Source organism: Tamandua tetradactyla, chromosome 14 (genome assembly GCF_023851605.1).
Source record: "Tamandua tetradactyla isolate mTamTet1 chromosome 14, mTamTet1.pri, whole genome shotgun sequence".
Taxonomy (NCBI): Eukaryota; Metazoa; Chordata; class Mammalia; order Pilosa; family Myrmecophagidae; genus Tamandua; species Tamandua tetradactyla.
This window is the reverse complement of record NC_135340.1, coordinates 90,628,891-90,653,237: the sequence shown is the minus strand read 5'-3', so window position 1 is coordinate 90,653,237 and position 24,347 is coordinate 90,628,891. Positions and strand designations below refer to the sequence as shown.

At 42.6% G+C, this 24,347-nt stretch overlaps 1 protein-coding gene across 8 annotated transcripts in view; it reads right to left on the bottom strand.

Annotated features, from left to right (window-relative positions):
- Positions 1 to 6,256: 6,256 nt before the first annotated feature.
- The window catches only part of SCAPER (S-phase cyclin A associated protein in the ER), a 678,157-nt gene continuing 660,066 nt past the window's right edge, over positions 6,257 to 24,347 (bottom strand). For 7 of the 8 annotated variants that reach the window (XM_077128470.1, XM_077128471.1, XM_077128472.1 and 4 more), the window contains 3 exons: positions 11,028 to 11,219; positions 8,576 to 8,627; positions 6,257 to 6,378 (listed from right to left, as the gene is read on the bottom strand). In XM_077128470.1, the coding sequence (XP_076984585.1) occupies positions 6,278 to 6,378; positions 8,576 to 8,627; positions 11,028 to 11,219 (345 nt within the window). In that variant the 3' untranslated portion in view covers positions 6,257 to 6,277. The remainder of the gene's footprint in view (positions 6,379 to 8,575; positions 8,628 to 11,027; positions 11,220 to 24,347) is intronic. The other variant, XM_077128469.1, reaches the window with a different exon arrangement.

Here is a 24,347-nt window from a genome sequence, read left to right as displayed (position 1 = left end):
CCGTGTGCTGTGGGCGCAGCGGGAGGGCCGCAGGAGGGTCCGTTTGGGGGCGCGCCTGGCGTCAACGAAAACCAGGTCCCGCGGGGTCGACGGCGGGCGCTGCGCGCGGACCCGGCTGCTCGCGCCCGCGCCTCGCCCGCCGGTAGTCCGCGTGCTCCCGCGCGGGCAGGGGGCGCGCCCGGCGGGGATTGGGCGCCGTTGGGGGATGGGGGCGGGGGTGGGCGGTGAGAGGCGGGGTCCATGCGCACCGCCCAGCGATGCGTCCGAGCGCCGAGGCCTCCCGGACGCCGGCGCGCTTCCCCTGCACGCTGCCTCGGCGCGCCGGGCGGTAGAGGCCCTCGGGGAGCGGGCGGCGGCCGGGTTTGCGCGGGAATTCCGCAGCGCCCAGGCGGCGGTCCCGCGGCGGACTCCGGCCAGCGGCCCGGCTCGCGAGGGGTGGTTCTCGCTCCCGCCTAGCCTCGCCTCGGTGCCCCGCGCCCAGCTCCCGCGGAGCCGGCCCCAGCCCCGCGCCCCGGCACGCCAGGACCTCGGCGGCTCGCCGCGCTTTCGGGCCGGTGCACTTGCGCCTTCCCGGCGCTGCTCTTTTCCGTGGGTCCGGAGACGCGAGCCCCATCCCCCGGCGCCGACCCCGGCCAGATCCGGAGACCGGGACGGCTGGTCCTCCACGCTGTCCCCAGAGTGGATGCGCGACGTGATCAATCTCACTACATTTATTAATTCCCCCGTCTAGACGGAGGAGAAGGCCGGGCGGCGGCTCCTTATCTGCATTTGGCATCACCTGCAAGCGATACACTGAAGGAGCCACAACAAGCCCCCGCTCGGATCGCGGCTGCCGGGAAAATAAGTCCACCCAGAACCAGTCTGGCGTGTCCTCGGTTTATTTTCTTTCCAGATCCGAAATGGAGGGGGCGGGGGCTAGCCCGGGTGGGAGGGGGCTGGGAATGGCCCCTGGATATGCCGTGCCCAGGTCACTTGGTGTGACATTTCAAACCCCTGCGACTTATTTTCTTGAAAACTGGCTTTAGTGATCGCAGGAAATAACCGAGAGATACTGAATCTCCAGCAGGCCCCCGGGCAAGCGCACACACACACACACACACACACACACACACACACACACACAGCACCACAAAAAAACCGCGAGGCTCAGGTTTTAACCTTCACAAATATTTAACCCTTTGGCAGCCTGGGACAGTTCTTTTGCAAGACCAGACCTCACTTGGCGCGTTTTCAGGAAGCTGCCAGCTTACCAGCCTCTCCATTACTCTTGAAGAATCTCGGACATTGAATTTTCGTTTCCTTGTCCCTGAGTTAAATGACTCACAAACGCACCCTTTGTCCCGAGTTTGACTCGAAAGAAGCCAACGCCCTATATGGCTAGGGGTAGTTGCCATCTTAGCTCAGGTAGTGATTGGTGAGAAAAAAATGTTTCTGAGGGGCAGCTGCGCTTGCTGGAGAGTGGAGAGTGGAGCAGGCGCCTTCTGTTAGAGAGCCACAGGCTGTTCGCACGGCTAGAGGCCACGCTGCAGAGTTTTCAGCAGAGCTGATGGCAGGATCCACCCCCGCCCCCCCCCCCCCCCCCAAGGATGGAAGGTTTGCTGGCAGTTATTGAAAGAAAATGGGAAGAGGTGGGGAAATAGAGCCACGTTCATATTTTACTTCCTGAAAGTCAAGGTGACGCTAGAAAAAAGTATTAAGGGAAAATTCCCCTTCTTCAGTATTTAGGAAATGGTGCTGCAAACTTAGAGATAAGGCAACAGATATGCAGGGTTAATGAGGACCAGCTTCACCTCTCAAGTGCCCAGATACGGTTTTAATAAGCAAGAGTGTGTTCTGGAAGGCTCCCTTCCCTCAACTTTGACCATTCCTTCCCAAATAGAAATGCACGCATCTCCTTCTACCTTCTGGCCCGCCATTGGTAAGGGGGCTAACCGTTCAAGAAATCTTACCTTCACGTCCTCTCAATTTATTCAGAACACTGGTTTGTCGTTTTTTTTAAAAAAAGAGAGAACAATAGTTCTTGAATAAAGGATTTTGTTAGTGGCTCTTAATTAGCTCTGAATTTTTGCTTTTGACAGACTGCAGTACAGTGTTTTTAATGCTGCCAATGAAAACATCTGCCTATCTAGTCATATCTTCACTTATTCATAAGCCAAAACTCTAATTCCTCTTTTTTAACATTTAAATGTGTGTCTGTATTTGAATATTGGGTGATTATCCACGTGAAAGTTGGAGGGATTCTGTCTTAGGGTAGCTTGTATCTGTGTTTCTGTAGAAAGCAGCACGCATTTTTCTCACTTGTAGTTTATTTCTAGTGATGTGAAGGGGTGCATCGTTTCCCATATGTTCTTTTGGGGAAAGGGTGTTTCTCTTATTACAAGGGTCCCTGGTGAGGTGTCAGGTCTACGGTTGGTTAGTTATCCTAATAAAATATCAGTTTTATGTTTCCCAGGTCATCTTTAAATATCTTCTGTATTACAGTAGGGATTTCCCTGTAAATTAAATTACCTGTAACAATTAGAAGTATAGTATTTTATGCTTACTGAACTTTTAAAGTGAGACCCCCAAGTGTATAGTAAAAACGCAGTTCAATAAAATACTAAAGTCATAGGTGGGAAATGGGAGTTAGTAATTTAGCTAGATTCATTTTAGAATATGATTTTCTCAGAAGATTTATTTAATAATTTGGATAGCTCTTATGCAATTGAGGCAGGAAGGGAATTCCCAGAGACGGAAAGGTTTATAGTTATTATGCCACAAAATTTAATACATATTGAAAGACTCTAATTCTGGGAAATTCAGTCCTTGTGGCTGCATTTTCAACGAACTTTAATATTTAATGGATTGTGGAGCAGAAACCACTCTTTTGAAAATCGGTTTTGAAGATGGAACAGTTAAAGCTCACTTTGGTCCGAGCTGCAGATACTTTCCCATATGAGTGTTCACCAAAGAGAACATAAAAATTAGTCAAATCGTAGCTTGTTGGAGAGGGAAAACAACGAATTAATAACTATTTGCAGAGAAGTTTCCAATGGAGTTGTGATAAAAGCAGGAAATTCAGGAAGACTTTATTAAGCTGATGTAGGGAAGATTAGAGGCTTTTAAGTATGGGTCTGATTGATGTAAAGGTAAACTTTCTTGGGGATGCTGAGATTCAGTGAAATAATGAGGACTGCGTGACCAATTACAAACTAGCACCTTGTGGACGGGGGTGTGCATGGCAGATATAGATGAATGGAGCTAGACTGAGAGTCGTGATGGGAGAGAGAAAGAAAGGGCACAAGGAAATAGTCGACTGAGAACCAGATGTGGAGCTGGGTGAGGAGTGGCTCAATTTATAAAGCGCTTTGGGGGTCCCCGCAGCAATTGTGCTGGAGAGATGCGAGTGCTAGGTGAGCCGGGACCGGAACCCGCCCTCGGGCCAGCAGTACCCAGGGGTCAAGAAGATCAGCAGCCGGCGGGAGAGTGGGCCCTGGGGCGGGGGGGCGGGCAGGGGCTCGTCAAGGCTGAGGGTCTCCCTACCTGGAAACGGGAGGTTTCAGCTTTCAGCCGGGTGGTTTGAGTACAGAAAATAGGAGATCCCTGTGTTGGGGGCTTGCGGGAGTAGGGGAGCAGGGGAAGAGGGAGGTGGCAGTATGGGGATGGTGAATTACAATCTCTCCCCAGGTTATTGAGACCCAAGAATTTTGAAAGCGTGGCAAGAGTCTCTGGAAGAAAAGGCCCAGGTGGTTTTCCCAACTGTGCTGGGGGAGGAAGGGAGAGAGGCGTGAGGGGAGACCTCGACTCTCGGGTGCCGGGAGGGAGGAGGGGATCCGGGAGCGGGCGGGAAGCGGCGGCGCTGACATCGCTTGGGCATCCGGGTGACGGGCCCCGCGGCATTCTCCGGGGTAGGGTGGGGGGAGCTGCCTCCCGGAGCGGGAAGTCCGGTCGGGCTGACGGCACTGGGAGTCGGCGTCCTAGCGGGCTTTTCCCCATTTAATGCAAATTCTGGTTATAAGCTCGGGCGAAATTGTTGCTTTTGCCCCAGCTGTGCCCAGTGCAGCTTCAGCTGCAAAGATCGGACAATAGGAGCCGCTCGCCTCTCCCCTCGGCCCGGGGCTTTCGCCTGGGGCTCCTGAGTCTCGGGAGGCCCGTGGGCGGCCCCCGCCCAGAGGAAAGCCTGAGGGTGGCACTGCGTCCTCGCAGATTGAAACAAGATGTGCCTGCGCGCACCTGGGCGCCGCGCTCGCCGGGTCCCGCGAAGCTTTAGTAGTTGTAAAACCCAGGCGAGTTGGAGCTTAAGTCACGCTGGCTCGGAGCGCGCATTCAGGAGGGGAACTTGAGACCCTCAGAAACCGCCCGGGTGGGGAGGCAAGGAGACCCCAGTCCCGACCTCCGCACCCGTGAGCCTGGGGGCTCCCGGGCAGGGTGGGGCCGGGGCTCCTCTAGCAGCCGGTCTCTCCTCCCGGGCGCCGGGCGGGGCAAGGCCACCTTTCAATTAAATGTTTAATTGCGAATCCTGGTCCGGGTTCTGGGAGGTTAATCACAGCTGCCTCAATTATTTACGACTTTCTGGCAAATTTCCGACCAGATAAGTATTTTCTACTGTGAAGCATCTTGCAGGAAATCTTATAAATATTTGATTATTCCTTTCAGCCCCAAGAATTCTGCTTCGACGCCCCAAGATGAGCAGGGCTAGCGGGATTCGGGAACTTGTCCCCTGGCTGGGCACGCGGGGTGGCGGCTAGTCGCCGACCGAGCTGCGGTTGACACCTGCCCCTGCCCGGCTCGGGCCGCGGTGGCGGCAGGGACGCGGGCCCCAGACCCAGCCTCGCCGCCCTCCTGGGTCGCAGCGCACCCGGCCCAACGAGAGTCCAGGGCCTCGAGGTGCCGAGTCGCCTCCCGAGCCCGGGCTGCCGGACCCGCGGTGGCGGGCGGGCCTCCCCGAGAGCCTGCTCTGTCTTTGGAGCGGGCGGTCGCGGGGCCAGCTGTGGCCCCCGAGGCCCGGAGCACCCGAGGGCGCCCCGGCGCGGCGGCGGGAGCACCGCACGCGCTGGGCGAGCTTTTCATGTTTTGTTTTGTTTTAAATCGGACCTCTTTATTTTCTCTTGATTTGCAAAGAAGTATAAAAACAGCATATACATAACTCGGCAGGTTGGGAGGCTCCAAAACAAGCGTCCTGAACGCTAGGTATGTAAAGGTTTGCTTTTAAAAAACAGATGAAATGCCTGTTATTTTCCAGTTTTTACCTCCTGATAGTCTTGAGTTTGATAAATTTTCGGATCAGATTTTTTTTCCTAGCATATCTTTTTTCTTGGTAATGTTTGATCCTTAATTTGACAGAATTATTACTGATACTAGTCAGTGAACGGCTTAGGACTGACGTCGGCCTATGGCCGAGCAGCGATGGAAGCAGCAGTGGAGAGGTCAGCTTCTCCCGGGCGCACGTTTCACACGTTCAAGTGCGAGTGGCGCGCGGGAGGAGTTTAAACATATTCGGAGCCCTGGGATCTTCAGTTTTACATCTACTTAGTGTTGCTTCATTTCACAATTATTTGAGAAGGTACTTTAGGATGATTCATTATGATTGGCCTTTTTGGATCACTAATTTTCATTCTGGAGAGTAATTTCAGTCCGCAATGTTAAAAGGAGGTTCCGGTATTAACTGATAGGAAAGTTTAGGAGACCAAGGAATACAAAACTCTAATTTCATTTTAAATACCCTGCTGCCCCATCAGGTTATACAATTATAATGTGCAAATGTTACAAACATCTTTACCCCAAACTCTAAAAAGGGAACTTTAGACCAGGTGAACTTTAATGAAATCTTTAATTAAAAAATACCTCAGGTGTTAGAGTTAACATTTTCCTTTCAAATTTGAGTTGCCTTAACAGGAAAAATCAGCAATAATGTGAAAACACCAATTTTGAAAAAAAAAAGCCACATTTCAAACAGAATAAGTTATTTTTATTACAAGAACAAAACAGACTTGCTAATTTTGTCTAACTTCACCCATGTTACAAATGCAAGGTATATATTATCATAAGATGGAAGGAAGTTATCAAACCCCAAAATATTGTTCATAAATGAAATAAACTCAACTTGCAAAATGAGCAAGTAGAGCATTAAAGTATCTACAGTCATTATAAATAGTGCAAAGTATATACCATATCTACAGTGTAGGGGAGAATATAAACATGAGAAAATGAGTTTTTTTAAGGAATAGTTAGAATGTTTGTTTCAACAGTTTAAAATATTAACGAGGGTATGCAAATGTAGAACGAAACAAAACATTTATTATTTTTCTTTTTTCAAGAAAAATTGTCGAGCTTCTTCCCAGGCCTGCTGAGGAAATCTGTTTGCCAACTCAAGATAGTCTTGGGAACCAAAGCATTTTCCTGAGAGAAAAAAAAAAAGAGAGCGAGAAAAGGGTTAAGTTAAAAAGAGTTAAATTCTTTATAGTTTAAGAAATTAAATTTATTTTGATACCTAATTATTGAATGAAGACATACACTTTATGTAAACAATGATATCTACTATAAATTTATATAATACATATTTTAATCACATTACAGTTTGTGCTTCTAACATATTCAGACATTAACTCCTATGCAAAACATTAACAAAAAATTGTTTTGTTAATAAGAAAATAATCAAAATAATTTTATTATTTAAGAAAATAATCAAAAGATAAAATAAACTATAGTGAACAGAAAAATGGCAGTCACATATTCTATCCTTGAGTTAGCCTTGAAAAGATAAATCTGTTTGTAACCTGTGACATCTGTTTACTAAAATAGTCTAATTTAAAACATAATTTTAGCTTAAATATAACTTTTAAAATGTTCAAAGTTGGCATTCAGTTGCCTCTCTAACAAAGCAGAGGGAACAATTCGGGACTTTATTGGTTAGCAATATCACAAAGCAAACAATCTCAGAGCTGGGGAGTCAGTGAGCTTTGGATGTTTGAAAACTAGAATTCTTCTTGGCAAATAAGAATATGGTGCTGCTACCAGGAGCTGCTTTATACTAAAAGGTTCACCTAGGCAATGAACTAAAAAAATTCTTAGGACAGTTTATTGGGACTGAATCTAAGACCAAAATGGGAACAGATATCCAAACTGCAAACTGGTGACTTGGTGAGGCAACATTTTTTTTCCTAATCAAATAATATTGTGAGCTGTCACCAATGCAGTGATTGGCCTTTTCCGAGCAAAGCAGAGACCAATTTCCCATTTGCTGTTCTGTGAATTTCCCCATTGTAATTGGGGAAATAATGAATATCAGAGAAGATGGTCTGCTGGAAAAGAAAAAAGGCTGAGGCTCTCACAGGTCTCAGCCCATCAAGCAGGCAGAGGCAACCCTCAGGACATTGCCTTCCAGAAATGTAGCAAATGGTGACTCATCTTTTGCAATTAGGACAAAGAGTAAGAAAAAAAACAATGGCTGTAGTTCTTATTGGCAAAAATATTGCTGTATGGTTAAAGAGAAATACATTAGGAGATTTTTTCTAAGTCCTTTCAAGTATTCCAATTTTTAAAAATTGTAAGAAATTGTAACATATGATGATGATTTTTCCAAAGTAGGCTCAACAGGTTAACAAAAAAAAGGGCTGTGAGTGAGTCAGGGCAGAACTGAACTTGCACATCAACTCTGGCTTAGACAAATGGTTCTGACTATGGTGTTGACCTGAATTTCTGAAAAGTTGCGTAACTTTCTGTTTACTTCTCTGGGTACCTGGGTCCAAAAAAATGACATTTTTTCATGATATTGTAACAGCTTTAGCTGTATTTTCTTCTATACACGTTGAAACATATGCCCACTGTAGATGACTTTTTCTTTTGCGAAAGAGTCCATGATGACACCCCTCACCCCGCATAAGAGCTCCTTGGTGGGTACCCCAGAGGGAACAGGCCTCTGACTGGCCAGTTTAATGACTATCAGGCTAGTAGAAGAAAATCTGGGTTAGGGTCTCATTAAACAGAGATACTATCACAGTAGCCAAACAAAGAGCAACTTGTATTTTTCTGATCTGCTCTGGGTAGCAGGACATTGTAAAAAGTAAAAATGCATCTTAAAATTCTAAATCTCCAACTCTGATCACAGGAAACTCTCCAGCAGGAACACTAGAGAAAAAAACTTGTGAACCTTTTGGCTCCTGAACTCTGCTAATTTGATGCTTTTTCCTTCATGTAAAACAATTATTTTCAATTAAAAACCTCAAGAACTTAAATTTGGGGGAAAATGTGGGACTATTATCATTGATAACTTTATTCTGAACGTGGATAAAGAACCACACTTATGTGATTTCAGCATTTACGTGAGAAATTTAGGCTAATATTAATCTGATTATCTCTTGACTTACAAAGATGTTTCGTGCTTTTCTTTTGGTTCCACAGATTTTATATTCTGACGGACTCATGCTTGAAGACAACATTTATTATTTTACTCACTGAAATACACTTAGTATCTGAATCTCAAATCTTTTAGGTGAAATATAATAAACTGATTTCTCTAACAGTTCCAGGGGGGTAGGGGAGAAAACATGTCAGTTTGGCTAACAATACATAAAATTCAATTTCAATAGCGACATACCTTTGGGCGAACAAGACTGATTATCTGCCTGACCTGGAGTCTGTGCAAAATCCTGTGTGAGACGGAAAAGTGTTTTTATCCCAATGCTATGAACAGAGAATTTTGCTGAAGGCACCTTTAAAAATGCTTCTGAATTCTGAGGCAACCACTCTTTTGCATATTACTTTGGACCCCAGATGTAAGAACTGAAGAAACTTGTTACTTATTCTGGGTTCTTATGAATCGAAACCAAACAGTGATGACTCTTAAATTTTGCCATCACGGGCCAGGTTGCTGCATATTGTGGAAACTACACATCTAACAAGCTAAAAACTTTTGCCAAGTTTATTCTCTTAAAGTATTGACATTTTTTTTTTTAATACACAGTATAAAAGCCCTTATGTATTCTGGAGCTGAATCTGAAAATCTGATAGTTTTACTTTGAGCCAGAAAATGCAATAATGTAATATATAATATGTTAATTGCTAGAAATATATAATAAACCAACAGTTTTATCATATATTTTAATTCAATTTTCTAGTGAGTATTAATAACCTAAAACATGGGAACCTCAAAAAAACATTTTATAAACTAAAATCCTATGTATATGCCTTTGAGCACAATTGTTTATAGGAAAAAAATCCTTTAACGCCACTACTCTAACTTGCTATCCCAAATAAGCATTATAAGAAATTTCTGTAGTAGTACAAAATTTGAGTGTTAAACATAGATTTTCTTGTAATAGAGAAGGGTATATTTAGAAGTACTCTATGATCAATATCATAAGAAAACATATATATATATATATACACATATAATTTTCACTTTAGATTCTGTTATCATTCCTCTTATATAAGTTGTTTTCCAAGCTGTTGAAAATGTAAGAAACTAAAACTTGGTACTAAATCGTCTTTACTCAAATATCACTGTCTCAGTTGAGGCCTCTCTGCTCACCATAAAAAAACACGTATCTGGGTGCGCGGGTGGTAAGTGGTTAGAATGCCCACCTTCCATGCGGAAGACCTGGTTCGATTTCTGGATCATGCATCCCCCCAAAAAACCAACCAACCAAACAAACAAAATGCATATCCCTCTCTTCCTGGGCAGCTGCCATCTCCCTTTCCTGCTTTACTTTTCTTCACAGCACTTATCACCATCCAAAATGCTATATATTTTTTACTTATTATTTGTCTTTTGTTCGACCCCCCACTTTAATGAAAGATCTGTAAAGACAGTGAATGAAGAAGGAATGAAGAAGGAATAACCTGAATTTTTAAAGATCACAGTTTAAAAATTCTCTATAATGTATTTTCTAAATGAACTTAATTAGATTGGATAAATTAAGACTTTGAAATGTTAATTTGATAGTTATATGAATTTATTAAGATATTACATTTAATGATATGACGTTTTTTGAAAATCCATACTCCACCTACAGATCTGAATATTTGACTTGAAATTTTTTGCAGAAAATGGAATTAGACTCAAACCTAAACTGAAAGTAAAATATCTCTAAACATAATTGACCTGCGTTTATTAATTGATCATCTCATAGAGGATAGTTTAAAAAATATAAACTGCTAATTACTACAAAAGGGAAGAAGGCTTAGGGAGCCTCTTCAGTTCTCACCCCGTCTGACAGTGATATACGCGTGGTTGCTAGAGTAAGGAACTATAAACTAGGAGCTCTGCTTTCTGTTTCATTATTACCTAGAACAGAAAGCACTGTCTACCAATCACATGTGTTATGGAATGGAAACATACGGACTTTATGGTGGACTCTATTTGAAAGGAAATGGAAGATTTTCAGCAAATAATTATCTACATTGACAGAATAAAATCCAGGATTAGAGTTAGCTAATGTTAAAGAACTGTCAACTTGATTTTTCTGTTGTCAGTTGATTGAGTTACTTGAGATGTGGAAATATTGCTTTTTTATAGCAGTAAATGTGATTCAAATCCTAAAGAATTTAATGGGTAAGAAATATATAAGGCCAGTACTTAAAAATTTTTAGGTTTAAAACTATACAAAACAATATAAGACAGTTTTTAGTCTCTCTCTCTATAAAGGAATTAAACTTATTGAAAAATTTATGATAAATTGAAGTTTAATTGATATTTCTTTAGCAATCATTATCCATTCCCTATACCTAGATTAAAAAAAAGATGAATGCAGCAGTTAAAGCTTTATAGAAATCTGGCAGTCTTTTAAAAACATTTCCTGAGTGTGGGTTTACCATTTTGTTCATTGGAAAAATATCCTTTTCTTGGTATCTTCCAAGTAGAAATTATACAACACTCAACTCCAGTTCTATTATCCTGCTATTTTAGGAATTAAATTTTCAAGCACAGAAATATGTGAAATAGTGTGGAAGGCAAGAATAATAAACAGCTGGTTTAACTTTTACTTTTCAATTGCATCTGTATCAGCTCATAAATAAAGCCAGAGAATTAGGCATAATGTAGAAGGTACCTGAATGAATGTGGCCAGTAAAACACAGCTCATCTCTTGCTCCAGAATGATTTTGTTCTGAAGGTTGTTGTAACAAGCCGCGATAAGTGAAGGGAACAGAACTTTGATCAGCCGTGGGTCACTGAAATACTGGAAGGGCAGCTGGCAGAGCTTCTGCAGCACCGTGGGGTGGCGGCCCGACTGTACGATTACCTGAAGCAGAGGGGGAGCTCTGGGTCAACTTTTAAAGACCCTGGCAGGGACTCTGACATGCCTCCCACTCTCCAACATAGTGTCAGTAAGAGCCATGGACAATGATAGTTGAAAAGAGCAGAAAATAAATAAATCTTATTTCCTTAAGGAAAAGATTCCAAAAGTTCTACAGCTATTTAAAAATTATTATAATCCATTGTAAAAGGTGCATCTGCCATGGAAAGGGGATTCCTGCGAAATGGATTCAGGATACACACATGCTTAACAAATTGTATATCTCCCCTCCCCCCAGAGTAGCGATATTTCTTAAAAACTGAGAAAGCTCGCTCACAAGAAAGTAAGATACCCTCATCCATGGCCCTGCCCACTGCAGTCCTCCTCTAATCTAGCTCACTGGATATACTGGATGCAGATATATCTACTCCGTATGTAGACAAGCCCTGGAAAGAAAGGGGATTATAAGGGAAATGGCAACAGTTTCAGTATGTATGGGCTCCCAAAGACCCTTCTTCAGATCCATACTTCTTATCTACTTCTACCAGTGCCACTGAGTCTAAAAGGAGAATTGTTTAGACAAATGAGACTGTCATCTTGAAGCAGTCTAGGTTTACAATTGTATACATTTTAAGAAATGGGGAAATGCAATTAATGGGTTTGTAGGGAAGCCCTCCTAATTTACTCCCTAGGCCTCCACCATAAACTAAGATGTCAAAATCAGATCTGTTTCAAGTAACCCTGATTGGGCAGTTCTAATATGAAAGAGCTGGGTAACTGAAAGTCCACTTCTTGGTACAGGAGGAAGCTCCTAGAAGGTTAGGGACACTGTAAAACCTAAGGTCAGGACTGTAAATTGTACTTGGAAAAATACAATTTTACAGGTACACATCCAGACAGGACTACATTCAAATTAAAACCAGAAGGACAGAATGAAACAGCAAAGGCAGGAAAAACATAAATTACAGGGATTTACAAGTTTTCAAAGTACTTTTAACAATACTTTAAGAACACACTCTCAGATGATAATGCAGTTTGGTTTAAGAACAAAATCAACAAAGTAATAGTTCACATATTTTAGTTCAATAGCTAAAATGACATCAAAAACCTTTAGAGAATGTTAATAGAGACCTGTTAATACCTTCAAATCCAAAAGGAATTTTAAAGACTTGCATTGTGTGACAATTCAACACAAGGCTATGTACTGCCATTTCTGACACTGGCTCAGAAAAATATGCTCTATCATTTACTTTATTGATAAAGCATCTACTTAAGTCCTTATTTTAATTATTAGCTACAAATTCTGTAATATAGCCAAATAGTCACCACATGAGAATTTATAATGATACAATTATTAGAAGTCTTTTTTTTACCCCTTTGAACAAAAATTAAGAACAAGGTTTTTCTTTCAACTTCATTGTTAAAATGCTATTACTGGAAGATTCACTAACTTAAAAGATATTAAACTGGGCAGTCAGGCTGGCACAGACACAGTAACTCAAAGACTACAACTCCTGGTTCTAGGGAATTAGCTCAGAACATGAGGCTTAACTGGAGCTTATTCCACCCGGCCTCCTCAGACTGAGGGGGGCCAAACAGAGTCTCCCAGGGGCCTGTCAGTCCTCTCAAGAACACGGGCGGTTATCTTCAGTTGAGGAAGTGAGTTTACAGAGGTTACCACTGCTGTAGTGAGATGACCTGCCAGAGGCCATTACTTTTAAGTCCCTGCATTGCAGGAGACACAAATGGATTTAGGTAGGTTGGTTACCCTGAGCAAGGGCTCTTTATCCATCAAACCACCTACGATAGGAGGTGATCCTGGGACAGGTAAGAGGTTCATGAGTGGTGGTAGAAGTCATATCCCAGGGGCTCAACAGTGAGCCAGAGTAAGCCAGTCTTGTTGCACTGTCCTGTGAACCACATTTCAGACATTATAGGGAGACAGGCTCAGAAGGTCCTGGAAAGGGCCAACCAGCAGCACTGAGACTTAATGGGCGAGGCATGTCTTGAGCTCAATGGAACAGTCAGCTGAATTAGGCTAAGTGTTTTCCTTTGGGCAGGGAAGTGAGGCTGGAAATGGAAACAGCCTGACCTTGATACTCGGGCAATGGGAGAGAGTTGCACCAGAGGCTTCTGACGGGTTGGAGAGTGGAGGAAGGGTCAATTTTATTTCATCCAGGCATTCACTCCTAGGCCTTACAGTGGTCAACTGTCACTTTGTACTGCGCAAGCTTTCTAAAGTCAGTAGAAAGTCGTCATGGGACATGAGAGTCCTGGTGAATGAGAGGAATGTGTATAAATAAGAGCCATCTCTTCTAGGTGAACTCAGATTTACAATATGGTGCTCTCTAGTCGCTTCCAGGTGGAGCTTAACAATCAATAACTGTTGATCTGCCACTTTTGTCCAGATAAAGGGTTGCCAATGAATCCTAAGGCGAGCAGCACCACGGTGGACCCCAAGCCTGGCCAGACCACCTGTTGTACTTTTTAGGTTATCCAGGATCAACACACAGATAAAGAGCTTCCCACAGAGGCCCCTCCAAGAGCACTGCACAAAGGGGAGGGAGTGGCTAAGTCCTGGATTTCTTTGACAGCCACTGTCATCAACTAGAGACAGCAAGTAAGGAGCAGGTATGACCCTACTAACAACAAGAAACTGCCTCCAAATATAATATCCATTCTCTGATGCAGAACAGGGCTCCAAGGAGATCAAGGGAATTTCCAGGTACCTTCAGATCAGAAGTGATTGAAATTAAACTTTCCACTTGCTCTTCAGTGCAATTTTGAAATAGGTACTAACTTAAGAGTTAGGATATCTGAGTAATTCTGCCTTTACTCTATTCATTGACTAGTTTTGTGACCTTGGTTTGCAAATTGCTAAACTGCTCTGAGTTTTAGGGTGGAGAATTTTTTAAAGTAAACATTTTATGAAGTGTAACACACACACACACACACACACACACACACACACACACATACACCTTGAGCAAACAGTTCAATTAATTTTCAGAAAGTCAATGTACCTGTCACCAGTACCCAAATCAAGAAAGAACATGACCAAGGGTGCAAGATCTTTAAATATATTCTTTCTCACTGAAAATTACATTCTACATTGTGAACTTGAGAAAAACCATACTGAAACTATCTGACAGTACTAGAACCCAAGGGAGAGTACTTCCAGGCCTTCATGGAGCCATCCTTGATTATTACCTAGAGACAGGACCATGAGCAGCACAGGTACCTCCTCTGGTCTTGTTAAGCAGAGGACAGTGGGCATAATTCCACAGTCACTGAAGAAGGGCATCTTTACCCAAATGCCCTGGTGATCCACCACTTTTTTCTTTAGTATCATCAGAGATGGGGTAGAAGGAGGAGGGAGAAACACCAAGCAAGCCCAGTCCATCATGCTCCCTGTGCAGGTCAAGTGGACAACTGTGACTACTCCCTCTTCTTTTTGGAACTATTTAACAGTTCTGGGAAGCAGTGGCTTTAGAAACAGGAAGGCTGCAGGCTGGGAATGTATGCATTTGCCTGGTGGAAAGGGAGGGCCAGGAGGATCTGAATACTGGGATTAAAAAAGAAATCTGGTAAAATAAGGGGGTATAAACAGCACGGGATTTTTCTTTTTGGAGCTACAGAAATGTTATAAAATTGACTGTGGCAATGTGCACAACTCTGTGATTATACAGAAAGTCACTGACTATACTTAGGGCGGATTGTATGGTGTGTGAATGAATTTGCTAAAAAAATACACCCCCACAAAAAAAGAATCTGGTAAAAAAAAAAAAAAAAGGGATCTGAAGTAGACAACTGGACATGCTGCCCCTGGTCACGCAATGGGCCTTCTGGCTCCAACCTCTGTGTGCTCACCAAGAGAGTGTGAGCCAGAAGAGAACTCTTAAGTCCAGCAGACATTTACTGAGTGCCTCCTGTGCTATGTTAAATGTTACAGGGACACAAAGAAGGCCTCTACATTCAACATTCACAAGTGAAAATGCAATATGTCAGGAAGAGATCAGGCTTTAGCTGTGAGGGAGATGAGATATGTATACATTTGATAACAGTAGAAGAAGCCTGAGACATCAGAGAGGGAAGGATAAGGTGCTAGGGGACTCCATAGAAGGTAGAGATTTCTGCTCACTTAAGTGAAGGTGGAAGACTGCACTGAGAAGGTGGGTTAAATCTTGAAAGTTGGATCAGCTCTGAATATCTGGAAACTGTAGTCAGAGGATGTTTTTTTTTAGTTTTTAATTTTTTATTAAGTAAAGAAAAATTACAAGAAACAAACACTCCCAACACATACACTCAGCAATTCACAATATCATCACATAGTTGCATATTCATCATCATGATCATTTCCCAGAACATTAGCATCAATTCAGAAAAAGAAATAAAAAGACAACAGAAAAATATAACAGAAAAAAAAAATTTTTACAGGTCATACCCCTTACTGATCCCTTTCATTGATCACTAGCATTTCAAACTAAATCTATTTTAATATTTGTTCCCCCTATTATTTATTTTTATCCCATATGTTCCTCTCATCTGTTGACAAGGTAGATAAAAGGAGCATCAGACACAAGGCTTTCACAATCAAACAGTCACATTGTGAAAGCTATATCATTATACAATCATCATCAAGAAACACGGCTACTAGAACACAGCTCTACATTTTCAGGCAGTTCCCTCCAGCCTTTCCATTACATCTTGGATAACAAGGTGATATCTACTTAATGCGTAAGAATAACCTCTAGGATAACCTCTCGACTCTGTTTGGAGTCTCTCAGCCATTGACACTTTGTCTCATTTCACTCTTCCCCCTTTTGGTCAAGAAGGTTTTCTCAATCCCTTGATGCTGGGTCTCAGCTCATTCTAGAGTTTTTCTTAATCCCTTGATGCTGAATCTCAGCTCATTCTGGGATTTCTGTCCCACGCTGCCAGGAAGATCCACACCCCTGGTAGTCATATCCCACACAGACAGGGGGAGGGTGGTGAGTCTGCTTGCTGTGTTGGCTGGAGAGAGAGGCCACATCTGAGCAACAAAAGAGGTTCTCTTGGGGGAGACTCTTAGGCCTAATTTTAAGTAGACTTGACCTATCCCCTGTGGGGTTAAGTTTCATATGAACAAACCCCAAGACTGGGGCCTCAGCCTATAGCTTTGGTTGTCCACACTGCTTGTGAGAATATCAAGAATTCAACTTGGGGAAATTGAGTTTTCCCCTATTCTCACCATTCCCCGAAGGGGACTTTGCAAATACTTTTCCACTCACTGATCAAATCACTCTGGGATTCTCTGGGGCATCACTCTGGACAAACCAACAAAATCTCATGTCTTACCCAAGGTTCCATGTACTTATATTGTTCAACCAAGCTATCTACATAAGTTATATTAGGAAATGCACTAGTCAAAGTATAGATTTGTACCAAATAAACATTTTTTGCTTTAGTCTCACACATTAGTTGAAAATTTAAAATATTAAGTACCATCTATTTTCAGCACACTGCAGTAATGACATTCTTTTGTTCTTCCTCATGCAAAAACATTTTTTAAATTTGTACATTTAGTCACTATCATTATACACTCTAGGCATCCCTAGATTATACCATCTCAATCTTTATCATCTTTCTTTGTGATTTCATTTACGCCCCAGCCCTCCTCCATCATTCTCACATGCAGCTTCATTCAGTGTTTTAACATAATTGTATTACAGTTAGGTAATATTGTACTGTCCATTTGAGTTTTCATATTCAGTCCTGTTGCACAATCTGTATCCCTTCAGCTCCAATTACCCAATATCTTACCCTATTTCTATCTCCTGATGGTCTCTGTTACCAAGGAAATATTCCAAGTTTACTCACTAATGTCAGTTCATATCAGTGAGACCATACAGTATTTATCCTTTTGTTTCTGGCTAATCACACTCAGCTTAATGTCCTTAAGGTCCATTCATATTGTTACATATTTCATAACTTTATTCTGTCTTACAGCTGCATAATATTCCATCTTATGTAAATGTCACAGTTTGTTTAGTCAACTGTCTGTTCATGGACATTTTGGCTGTTTCCATCTCTTGGTAATTGTTAATAATGCTGCTATAAACATTGGTGTGTGAATGTCCATTTGTGTCCTTGGCCTCATGTCCTTTGAGTAGAGACAGCATATAGATGGGTCCTGTTTTTTAATCCATTCTGCCAGACTATGTCTTTTGATTGGAGAGTTTAATCCATTAACATTCAGTGTTACTACTGCATGGGTAGTACTTTCTTCTACTATTTTGCCTTCTGGATTTTATATGTCATATCTAATTTTCCTTCTTTTTACCTTTACTCATAGTCTTCCTTTCTACACTCTTCTCCACACCTTTCTCTTCTGTCTTCGTATCTGTCTCTAGTGTTCCCTTTAGTATTTCTTGCAGAGCTGGTCTCTTGGTCACAAATTCTCTCAGTGATTTTTTTGTCTGAAAATGTTTTAATTTCTCCCTCATTTTTGAAGGACAATTTTGCTGGATATAGAATTCTTGGTTGGCAGTTTTTCTCTTTTAATAATTTAAATATATTATTCCACTGTCTTCTCGCCTCCATGGTTTCTGCTGAGAGATCTACGCATAGTCTTATCGGGCTTCCCTTGTATGTGATGAATTGCTTTTCTCTTGCTGCTTTCAAGATCCTCTCTTTCTCTTTGACTTCTGACATTCTGATTATTAAATGTCTTGGAGTATGTCTATTTGGATCTATTCTCTTTGGGGTATGCTGTACTTCTTGGATCTGTAATTTTAAGTCTTTCATAAGAGTTGGGAAATTTTCAGTGATAATTTCCTCCATTAGTTTTTCTCCACCTTTTCCCTTCTCTTCTCCTTCGGGGACACCCACAACACATGTATTCGTGCGCTTCATATTGTCTTTCAATTCCCTGAGTCCCTGCTCATATTTTTCCAGTTTTTCCCCTATAGTTTCTGTTTCTTGTTGGATTTCAGATGTTCTGTCCTCCAGTTCAGAAATCCTATGTTCTGTCTCTTGAAATCTACCATTGTAGGTTTCCATTGTTTTTTTCATCTCTTCTACTGTGTCTTTCATTCCCATAAGTTGTGATTTGTTTTTTCAGACTTTCAGTTTCTTCTTTTTGTTCTTTCCTTGCCTTCTTTATATCCTCCCTCAATTCATTGATTTGGTTTTTGATGAGGTTTTCCATGTCTGTTTGTATATTCTGAATTAATTATTTCAGCTCCTGTATGTCATTTGAATTGTTGATTTGTTCCTTTGACTGGGCCTTATCTTCAATTTTCCTAGTATGATTTGTTGCATTTAATTACCTTAATTAGTTTATTCTGGAGATTGCTTTCACTTCTTTTATCTAGGGTTTTCTTGCTGGATGAATTTGTTGTCTATCTGTTCTTTGACATTCCGTTCAGCTTTATCTGGACCTTTAGCTTAAGTTTTGTTTAACAGAGGAGAATTTTTCAGTTCTTGTTTTCTTGCTTCGTGCCCTGCTTGTGTGGTGCCTTTCCCCCACACACACTTAGGAGGGTCTACTTAGATATTATAGACCCCAGCCAGATTTTCCCAGACCAAACTGGCCTCCTATCAGGAGGAAGAGTCTCCTGCATCGGTTTTCCCTGAGGGTGAGACCCAGCAGGTTGAAAGACTTTGCTGTGAAGTCTCTGGGCTCTGTTTTTCTTATCCTGCCCAGTATGTGGCGCTTGTCTGACTGCAGGTCCCACCAGCATAAGATGATGCCGTACCTTTAACTTTGGCAGACTCTCCCTGCTGGGGGCATGGTGGAGACAGAGGAGAGGTTGTAGGCTGGTTTTAATGGCTTCAAATTACCAAGCCCTGGTGTCTGAATTCCTTGATGGAGGGATTCCATCTGGGTGAGGCTTCACCCCTCCCCTGGGGAAGGCACAAGCTCCAGATAAGCCCCCAAAAGAGCTAACTTCTGCTTGTGCCTGGGGCAGTTGCAGCCTGAAAAGTCCTTCCGCTGTATCCAGAGGCAGTCAAGCCTTTGTAGGTACACAGCCACAAAAACCTCTGTTTCCTTCTTTTTTTTTTTTCCCCCTTTTTCTGTCAGTCCTGCCCCCTTGGTGCCGGGGCAAAAATGAGCAACCTCGGCTTTGATCAGGTTCACCTAAGCTGGGGGCCAATTTTTAGTAGTCAGAATTTGTTAATTAGTTCCACAATTGGCATTTGATTATGCCCAGTCCCTGCTGCTGGTAAAGTCCTTTCCTTTCCCTTCTGGGAAGTGGCCTGTTGGGGAGGGGCGCTGGCCGCCGCAGCTTTGGGAACTCACGGTTGGGGGAGTAGGGTGCTCGCAGCCAATCTAGCTGGTCCAGACTGGGGTACGCTGTGTGTCTGGTCACTATTGTGGCTCTGGAAGCTGTTCTCTACTGTTTCTGGTTATTTAATAGTTGTTCTGGAGGACGAACTAAAATGCACACGTTATTAAGCTGCCATCTTGACCTAGTCAGAGGACTTTTAAGTGGAGAGAAGAAGCAGCTCACCGTTTAAATGCCAGCCCTAACTCATTCCTTCCTACCTCATTACCCCCAGTCAGAATGACACTCCATTAGAAAGCCTTGCTAACAAGGTACATTTCAGAGTTGAATGGCTTTTCCTGGGTCAACTGTTTCTCAGTGATCATAAACCATGAAACTGTTGGCTCAAGGGTACTGATGTTAAGTGGCCTTGAGCTGTAGGCCTGGCTCTGCTCCTGATTTGGTGTGGTCACTTCATCAATTTGAGCCTAAGCATCCTTTCTATAAAATAGGGGTAGGTGGTAGCCTTCAGGATTTAGATGAGAATCCAATGACACAGTGTCTGTGAGCATGAAGTACAAAAACAAGGCTAGTTGAGCATTTGGCTAGCTTTCCAGCTTTGCTGCTCTGAGCCTTCTGCCAAATCTGGCTTCTGCACACTTGCAGGACCAGAACCCATCTCCCAGTGTGAGACCTAATGAATGATTTCCATCATCTCACCACTATCTCGCCATAAAGGCTGCTCATTAGAGCAGGAGGCAGGCAGCAGCAGGCCTTATTCCTGGCTGGGACTCATCAATGAGCTACATGCCACTTGGGAAGCCACTGCTGCAACCTCTCCCTGTCCTGCTTGCACAGGAGGGAGCTATGCAAACAGTGCTGAAGATGCCAGCCAGGATCTTGTGGTGGCGGGGTAGGAAATGTATTCTGACAGCTCTGAAAAGAAAATCCCAGCATGAGCATGATCCAAGAAACATAGGTAAGTGGTAAAGAGAAACAGAGGCTTAGAATAAAGAGTGTATGTGTTTGTGGGTGTGTGTGTGTGTTTTGAGGCTGTTGTGCTAGACTTACAAATCTGAAAACAAAACTGTTAAGGCCAGAGCTAATACGCTGGTGTTGTGAGTTCTTAATTCAGTCCCAGGATGAGCTTCCCTCCAAGCACAAAAGGAAATCCTTGGGCCCAGAGAGTCCTCCTAGCCAGTCCAGCCAGAGACGGCCTCTTCTTTTCAACCCAAAGATATGGCAACAGCTACCACATATCCAAGCATATGTTGCTTAATTATCTGTTCCGGAAGGGCAGGAACTGTTATCTTTTAACTACTGTGTTCTCTACTCTGCTGGGGGGTTAGGCACAGAGTAGGTCCTCAAATCACTAGAATGAATCAAAGTGATAGGAGCCCCTAGTTACACTCATTGGTACCTTGCCTCAGGGGAGAATCATGCTATTGCTCTTCTCCTGAGGTGTATCTACCATTTTCTGAGTCCGGTGTCCACATCATGTTGCGTTAGGTCTCCATATCTGGTCTCTAAAGAATGGATTTTGTGATATGCTATCTCCTAACCCAGAAGGAAGATGGGTTTGGGGACTGTTTGCAGAATCCTGGGCACCAACTCAGGGATCCATAGCTTAGAGGTATTAGTTATAAAAACAGGGTTGGAAAGGATCCTTCCCCTTTTGAGGGTATGGGAACAGTGGTCTCTCACCTAGTGTGAAAGACTCAAAGATATTAAGTCATGGCACTGCCAAACTTTGGCAACACCCTCCCATACAGCAAAAAGTATGTCACTGGCAGAGACTGTACTCAATAGTCTATCAAGCTCCTCTACCTACATTATCTGAGTCTCTAAATACCTTCTGATGTGGGCAGACAGGGATGACTATCTTCTTAGGAAATGAATGTTCAGAAGTTCAAGAGCCTTGCTTTAGCTGCCCCAGTCAGTCAGTGGCCGAGCTGGGCCTGGAAAACTCATGACTCTGAGAACCGACATCTCCCTTACCAGGCAGCCTCCCAAGCCCATCTAGGGCCATGGGGCTCATGAGCCCACCCCTTTTTTCACTGGGCCTAAGCTGACTGCCATGACTGGTTTCCAGCTAGCTTCTTGCACAACCTTGCCAACCCAGACGAAGATGACAATGACATACTGCCATTCTAAATAAACTTAACCAACTGACATACACAGCTTGAACCAACACAAAAGGCCTTTCTTCAGAAACCTAAATTCTTTGTGGCTAGGTATCAAATAACCAGTTCTTGGCTTATGTTCTGGGCTGTGTCAAAGGTTTGTCTCAAATTATCAGAGGTAAGAACTTGAAAAAGAGGAAAGGTGGGTGATGGTGCTAGACTCTGCTAGAACACGTGACCCTGAAATGAGCATTGTTTTTGTGATGCTCACGTAGTGTCAGGGCCTTTTAGAGAAGCCATGGACAGGTTTTCAGAGTCTGCAAACTTGGTCTTTGAGTGTTTTCAAGTCTGGTCTTATAATTTTTGCAACAAATGCTTTCATGTACAATATTAGTACTCACTCAAAAGTTAAATTTAAAACAGGAAAGAAAAAAAAAAAGAAATGGGTGGTGGGGTACTGAATGGTTGTAAGTCTAGTTTAGAAATGCAATAGGCCTGATGAAAGTTTGTAGATTTTGCATTTAAAAAATGACAACGGATACAATTCACTTCATAGGATCCTAAGGAAGGTGGTAAGGAAGGCCCATTAGGGAGTCTATTATGTTATATAGATGGCAAAAAACTTGATTCTCTTCATTCAGAGGTCCCCTTTCCTCCAGCTGTGACCACCTGGAATGTAACCAAGACCCAGGAAATATGCAAACTGGCCTCTGAGCACTCATATTAGTACACTGAGCAAAATGTTTACTGAGTATTTACTCTGGCCAAGCATGGAGCTGGGTAATGGCAATGGAACAGTGAACAAGTCGGAGAAATCCCTGCCCTCACTGAGTGTCCAGTCTTTCCATTAAATCCATGTCAGTTACTCACAAGAAAGTTCTGCAGTCTACCAATTCACACTGCAGAAGCAAGTCTAATAAGAGTGAGTTTTCTGGCTTCAGTAGACTGGATAAACAAATTAGAAAGGAGACTGCTGGAGACAGGTAAACTGACAACGGGAAGAAGTATCAGATGATGTTAATAGGTGAAGGAAGAGGAATTAAAATTATTTCAAACAGAAATGAGAATTCAAAAGATTGCCTGGAATCATTTGGTCTCACTGTAATACCTGTATCTTTTCAGTTGATCTCAAGAGTATTACTGTATTGTTATAAAATATCTTATTAATGATAACCCATTTTACTTTTACTTAGCACTTTCAAGATTTTGCTTTCATACTTTTAAAGTTTGCTTTCACATATATGATAATTCCCATGTGGCTAATATATTAGGAATTCATTTATTAAGGCATCAAAAATATCAAAATACACTCAGTATAATTTGTTTAAGAAGGCTAGAAGCTATGTAATATTTTATAAAATGATCAGAAATAAAGTTAAACAAACACTGTGTTTTAACGGTGTTTGGTCACCTGCAAAATGAGGAACAGCTCCTTTCCTGACCATTCTAAACCTATGACACTGAATAATAAAAATAAACTAGGGGGCGGGCCGCGGTGGCTCAGCGGGCAAAGTGTTTGCCTGCCATGCCGGAGCCCATGTAAAAAAACAAACAAACAAACAAAATACAATAAAACAAGAAAAAATGTTTAAAGATGTTTCCCTTCCTTCCATCCTTCCTTCCTTCTCTGTCTTTCCTTCCCTTTCTCCCTTTCTAAAAAAAAAAAAAAAAAAAAAAAAAATAAACTAGAAAAAAGGTTCTTAGGCAGTTTCTTGCTATACACACACACACACACACATACACACACACACACACATATATATATATTTTTCCAAATGGACACAGCCATGGGGTCCTAATGTAAAATCTAAGGTAAAATCTCCAGCTCTTTAGAACTCACCTACATTCAGGGAAACAAAACTGAAAATGGTCATGTTCTGTTTTACCTACTTTGAGACTCTGAATCCTGTGGCTTTTGCTAAGATCAGTGATCCTGAATTTCCCCCTTATTTAGGAGGAACTTCATTTATGGTTTTAGAAAGCTCTATTTTTTTTTTCTTTCAGAAGGCCCACTGTTAAATTTCTATGTACTCATGTCACTGGGGCCTCAGTCCCCGTCTCTGCCATAGATCAGAAGACAGAACCACAAACATGGCCCTCTCTGGCCAGGGATTAGGTGATGTTGGCTCCAGAGGCCTGCAGCGATCACCAGAGCACTGGGTCTACTCACCTCGGACCCTTCAAAGTCCGCAGGTCAAACTACCTTTGCATTTGCAACAAGTGCAAGTGCAACAAGCGCCAATATCCTCTCTCGTCCAATGACTTCTTAGCACAACAGTACAGAGAGTAGGGATGTGGTGGGGAAGGGGAGGGGCAACTTATTTTTCAGCAAGCCCTGTGAGCTGTCCTGTCAAATCTAAGGCCAAACCAGGTCTGTTGTTCAATGTCGTAGGGAGAGTGGGGAAGTCCAGATAGAAATGTACACAAATAGTTAAATCTCACCAGGGCAAAGTCTTCATGCCTAAGGCTTCTTGTTTTGTTTTTTTTCTTTTTCTTGTCAGACTCAAGAAGTCCTCAAGAGAGGGCAAAAATAGGTGACTAGGTGTCTAGACATCTAAATTCACTAAAAGAGACAGCCATGAGAGTCTGTAAATCTTCAGAACAAAGGATATTTTTCTAGCAGAGCAGAAACAAGGTATGTGTTGCATTCCTCTCTGTAAAACTGTCCCTGATACAGTGCTAGAATGAAGAGGTGGAGGATGCAGTGGCCAGGCCGGGGCACAGGTTAAGCCCCTCTGTCTGCTCTGCTCTTGACATGCTGT